Source organism: Cibotium barometz, chromosome 27, assembly GCF_041138505.1.
Source record: "Cibotium barometz isolate CiBa-2024 chromosome 27, ASM4113850v1, whole genome shotgun sequence".
Classification (NCBI taxonomy): Eukaryota; Viridiplantae; Streptophyta; class Polypodiopsida; order Cyatheales; family Cibotiaceae; genus Cibotium; species Cibotium barometz.
Genome location: NC_141072.1, coordinates 48,624,023 through 48,630,418, shown reverse-complemented (window position 1 = coordinate 48,630,418; position 6,396 = coordinate 48,624,023). Strand labels below are relative to the sequence as shown.

Below are 6,396 nucleotides of genomic sequence, written 5' to 3'. Positions count from 1 at the left end.
CTAATTTTTGCCTTGTTTGTGCTTGAATCACCTGTAATCCGCTCAAGGGTATTTATTAGTCCTTACCTCGTAGGCCAAGCTCTCAGATCTGATAGAAATAGGTGTGCTCCAAGCTTCACAGCATCAATGGCAAGCTTCACAGCTTCTTCTCCCTCTTCTCTCACTCACTCAATAAACCCTAATAGAGAGCACCAGGCTGCTCTGATACCATGTTGAAAAACAGGTAGAGGGAGAGGAGACACACACACAGGAGCAAACCCTAATGTATATTACAAACCCTAACCATAGAGGGAAGCCATCTCCCTACTCACACAATGCATAAAGCCATAATCCAAAATACACCACACACTATGTGTTGTGTCCACACACAGCTAACCCTAGCTAATGTCGACACTCTATGACCAACTGGACGTGGTCATTTATGTCTCACACATGCTGCTACCTAACATGCCAGCACATAGCACAGTTGGCACAAGCTGATATCGAGCTTGAATCTCAACAGAAAGGACATGGCTTGAGCACGCTTTGGTGAGCAGCAAGAAAAGAGAGTTTGTGCCCAGGTATACCCAAGACCACCCAATAAAGTTTATGTTAGAGGGAATTGCAACATAGGTTGAAACAAGAAGAAGGCGGATGGAAGAGGCCATAGCCGTTTGGACTCGACATGGTCCGGAGTTAGAGGCAATCCAAATCCAATTTTTTTTTTTATAATAGCAACAATTGTAGAGTTCACTGCTCACACAGCATCCACCGTGATCACCAAGCATTGGCCAGCCAACCAGCCCATTTGATCCTTGGGGGTTAACTACTAAAAAACCCTATGCATCAATGGGTTCAAGGGGTGATTAAAAACCCCTTACTTGTAAATTTTTCATGAATAAAATGATCCCTTTTTATTTGTAGTTATGGGGTTTTGAAAAAAAAATGATAAAAAAACCCCTTTTATAAATGTATTTCGGGTAAATTTACCTTCAATTTTTGAATTAGAAAACCCCTTCATTTGAGCTCATGTGCTATACTTACATATTTTTAGGTGAACCCCCTGCTGAGGTTTGGCCGTTGCGCCCATACTATCCCATTGTGTACCCTAATGGATGTAAGCAACAAAGGGATTATTCTGGTATGTGTAGATTAGAGGATAGAGAACTGAGTGAATAGTTGAGCTAAGAGTTCATGAGCTACATTTTGCCATTGTATTGTACTATTGAGAGTGCAAGCTAATACTGACAAATGTCTCATGGGTTGGTCTCTAACTTTTCTCTATTCTACACTACATAGTTTTGTCTATTATGTATCCATTTTGTGTTAAGTGCATTCCTATCTAGACGTGAACTCCTATCCAAAATCTTGACAGACCCAAGAACTAACCTTCTTGCAGTCAACGACTAACTTTCCAAGCTTAGACAGACTGGCAGCTCAATATGCCAAGGTTAGCTTGTTGCATTAGGCACAGTTGCATTAGTCGCTACTCTTCAAGAACCGACTAGGTGATCTGGAACCACATAAGTGACCAGACACCGTGACAGAGAATGAAGTATATATGTTAGGTACTTCATTTTTCCATCTTGCATAGACAAATGACACTTTACCAACATGCACAATGAGGTGCACAATATCATCACACATTTTCACATATCCTGGTTTCTTCATTTTGTATATATCTCTAAGCCACTCACCACGACTAGTCATGTGGTTGGAGGCATTGGAATAATCCAATATAAAATATCTCCCAATCCTTACACATCTTGAGTCACAGAACTGAGCATGTGTTACATCACAAATAGCTGCACACTTATGTCATCACCCTGTTTACTTGATAATGTAGCATAGTTGCCTTATTGTAACTTTTCACTTTTGACATCATTTTTTATAATAGCATTCCTTAACAATGTGCCATAGTTTTCCACAATAATACCAGTCCATGCTATTTGCATTTTGATTTTTTTCTAACCATCTCGGTCTCTCTTACTTTGGCCTCTTCTACCTATATGAGACTAATTTTCTTGTTGTTATGATTTTTATTTTTGATTTTTAAACTGACCACCACCACGTCCTCTAGATGACGATCTCCCTCTTCCTATTTGTGCTAATGGATTTCGAGAGGATGAACCTTCCCCAATATTCTTCTCCTCATGGATGAGGAGAGAAATCAATTTTTGTGAAAATCAAGAAAGTTCTCTCAAACCCCAATAGAGATCTAAAACTTATTATATTCCTTGCCAAGTTAGCTCAAGGTCACCGATACCATATCATAGCCATCTACTCTAGTGATCCAATAGAAGAAATTTCATTTACAAATAGTATTCTAACTTAGATTAGTTTAAACAAAACCTAATCATATTAGCTACGTATAACATGCTTGCAAATCACCTCCCAAACCACACATTTATAGTAACCCTAGTAACCCTATGGCTCTGATACCAAATTTTAGACCAATGGATGAGATCAATGAATACTCATGGAGAATTAAAAAGAATTAGTAACATGATTAGGACATGGTTAATAAGGTAAAAGGAAATGCTAATGATGCACCTAATGTTGAAGACAAGATGAATAAATAAATCCAAGGGCTTTAAATAACCAACATACTATAAGTGACTTTTCATCTTCCATAACTCTTAAGAAACCTTTCACATTCCATAGCTACCATGTAACTCCTCTATCTTGATATGACACCCTTCCAACTCTCTTTCACTAATAACCCCATGCTAACCCAAGATCAACATAACCTTTAGCAACCACACATGTCCCCTTTAATCCCTAATGACCATGACCACTACCATTATCGAATGCCCATACCATAACCATAGTTGATGCCCATTGAGAGCCAAATTCCAACTGTGTGTGTGTGTGTGTGTGTGCACGTGCGCGTGCACACGCGCGTGTAAGAGAATACAATATGTATACAAGAGGACATTCACAAGAAGTAGGATCTTTCACACAACACAAAACTAAAAACTAAAATTGCACAATAGATAAAAATATTGTGATTATTGAAGTCATGCTATAGATGGCAAAGCTCTGTAATTATGTGCTCCTCCTGTAAAAGGACGCTTCAATGGTAGCTGATTTGGAACTACTAAGATAGAGATTATGTGTTGATTTGGAACTACTAAGATAGAGATTATGTGCTAGTAAAAGCTAGGGAGTAAACTCGAAATGATGATTAATAAAGTGTGTAGAGAAGGGATTGGCCAAGTATCTATATAGGCATGTATATATGCAAGGTAGACCACATGATCATGTTGATGCGACAACCTACAACGTACCATAAAGATGAACTAAAAACTTTGACTATGGAGTTTCTCCACCTTTCACTACCATTTGGGCTCATTGTAGGCCAAATCCCATGGTGTAGAGTCCACCTATAAAGGTGAACTAGAGACTTCTATGAAGTTTCTCCACCTCCCACACGACCAACGTCATAGGCCACCGTCCATGGTGTAGACCACTATGTTCATAAACGATGGACTAGAGACTTCTATGCAGTTTCTCCACCTCGAGCTCATGGTATTCCTTGTTCAGACCCTGCAATGTTGTCAAGTTAGGATGTCCATGTGTGGTTTATTATTAACTGTTATTAAATAATAAAGGTCCATTGTCTAATTAGCAATGTAGCCTAACTGGTAGTGTCCATTATTGAATAATAATGGTCTAATGTAGCATGTAGCCTAGTTGGCAATGTGTAAAATTTAATCCAAGCCATCTCTTAATCAGATGGCCTCCTAGGCCACCATCTCATATATACACACACGTGCATGTGTGTTCAAATATATATATGTATACACGTGTACAAATATGTATATGTATACATGTGTGTACAAATATATACATATGTATATACACACGTGTGTGTGTTTGTGTGTTTGTGTACGTATACTTACATGTGTGTGTATGTATATATGTGTATAACGTATATACACACACATGACATGTATGTATATATATTTATGTAACATACATACAAAATAATGATAATGGATGGCTGGCGAAGGTCAATGATGGACAATAATTCGTATTGGTCAATGGAATTATTCATTGACCGTATATGCTCAGCTTCCTTGGTCAGTCAAGACAAAGTTGAGAAAGCACAAGACATCACAAGTTATAGCATCAAGGACCCGTACCAGTTACCTTCTACAAAGGTTTATTTTTTTGCTTTTGAGGTTAGTAGCACAAGATGAACATATATTTTTCAAATTGTAAGGGCCCCCAAACTGCTAAGATCTTGATGAAGTAAAGAAACAGGCAGTACATGCAAAAAAAACAGGCAGTACATGCAAAAAAAAACTGCTAAGATCTTGATGTAAAGAAATAGGCAATACATGCAAAAAAAAAATGGAGAAGAAGGAAGAAACATGTCATAAAGACCCAATGAACAACCACAAAGAGTTCTCTTTTTTCCTTCGAAGGTTGAGGATGTGAGACATCCACACTGCTGTTTGTGAAAAACTAAGACAAAATGACAAACTGTTTATTTGCACAGTAAACACAAACTATCTATTTGCAGAGTGACCACCAAATCTGTCTACCACAATCTTTTCCACTAGTTTCACCAAGGATTTACACAACATAAACATGAATATATTATCATTTGTCCAAAGCTATTTCCATGTAACCAGTCATAGGGCAAAAAAGAGCAACACTTTCATGATGCAGCCTAAGTTGAAACTTGACAGATTTCATAGCTGTAATCCATGTAAAGATGTATTATGTTAAACAGCGATGAATTTCAATCACAAGAAGATGGCATACTGCACATGCCCTGTGATGGAAAAACCTTCCAAAAACTTCCATACTGCATAGCCTTCTGTTGGGGTAAAATATTTTAACGATAGCTTTCTGTTGGGGGGGAAAGAGATGTCAGTGTACATCTCCTATAGAAGCCTGTGAACAGTTAGTGGGTCTAAGCCTGTGAGCAGCTATCCTACATACTACAAAATTGGTTCCTCGATTTGTCACTAAATAACTTGAGAAAACCCCCCAGTCAGCTTCGTAGGGGGAAGGGATGTTGCTTGATATGAAGAGACACAATGCGATTACTCCTGCAACAACACAGACAGACAGAAGAGGGAGAAATAAGGACGTATAAAACACAGACAGAAGAGGGAGAAATAAGGACGCATAAAAACACAGCCTCATACGTTTTTCTTAAGATGAACCCCAGCTTTCCAAGAAAAACGCAGACAAACTCCCTGCCTGATGAGCTCATTCACCCCATCCGCACTCTGTTTAGCTATCTCAAGGCCCGCATCAGCCCGCGCCAGTCCTTTCTCTGCAATCGAGTCCATCTTTGCAAGCCCTTTCTCTGCAATCGAGTCCATCTTTGCAAGCCCTTTGTCTGCAATCGAATCTGCAGCACGCGTAATAGCATACGCCAGAACACAGGCTGGGGCAACTTTTAGCAGCACGCGAGCCATCAAGAAGGTTGCGGCCTTCAGTTGTTTCTTGAGCTTGGAGTCTTGCACTTTCTCGTCTCCTTTACCAGCCTGCGGAGAAGCGCATTCCTCCACGGAAATATGGCTCTTCTCTGCTACAGGAGGACTCTGCTCTGCTACAGGAGCATGCTGGGTAGAAAAAGCACCCGAAACTTGTTGATGCACCACCTCTTCGCCGTTACAGACCTCCATGCGAAACCCTAACGCATGCATCACACAGACAGTGCAAGAAAAGCAACGAAGAACGCAAGCAGCACAGACAAAGAGCGAGCGAGAGCGAGAGCGAAAGCCAGAGCGAGCGCGCTGCTTTTTCCACACAGCCAATCCATTTTAATCATTACAATTATTATTTGCCATGTTTTCAAATTGCCACTATTATGGATACCATTAACAAAAAATGGGGCAATTCATTACAAGCATGAGCGGGTACAACAAATAGCTACTTATAGTTGCATCCTCCACCATTATCCTCCTCTTTAGAGAGAGTGAGAGAGTGTGTGTCATTTATTCTACAAATCATGGATGAGGTCTCCATCTAATTTGAATGTATTGACACACACACACACACTATATATATATATATATATATATATATTTGGGCGCATTTATTTTTCCACTAGAATGCATTCACATTTTTAAGAATCTTATAAGATTACTCCAAAAAAGTGTGAATGTTTTAGTCATGTCCAATGGATATATCCATAGTGGATTATCTTCTTCTCTTTTGCTATTCCGATTCATAAAGTTGAGAATAGCCTTATTGTGTCTCGAGTAGGGCATCACCCTATTAAAACCCATTAATATGCATTCAATCATGTATTTGAGATACCCCTATTATTTTATTTTGCGTTTTTTGAAACAATAGTTCACCCACCTAAAAAAACATGTATACATCATGTAAGCCTCCCAACAACTGAAAAAAAACCCACCAACAACATAGATCCCTCTATTATTAATT

At 39.1% G+C, this 6,396-nt stretch overlaps 1 protein-coding gene across 1 annotated transcript; it reads right to left on the bottom strand.

Moving 5' to 3' along the window:
- Nucleotides 1–4,693: 4,693 nt before the first annotated feature.
- Nucleotides 4,694–5,680, bottom strand: LOC147623470 (uncharacterized). Its single transcript, XM_086821874.1, has 2 exons — nt 5,145–5,680; nt 4,694–5,045 (listed from the first exon to the last, which is right to left on the bottom strand). The coding sequence occupies exons 1-2, from the start codon at nt 5,649–5,651 to the stop codon at nt 5,040–5,042; spliced, it is 513 nt and encodes a 170-aa protein (XP_086678000.1). The 5' UTR covers nt 5,652–5,680; the 3' UTR covers nt 4,694–5,039.
- Between the last annotated feature and the right edge of the window lie 716 nt (nt 5,681–6,396).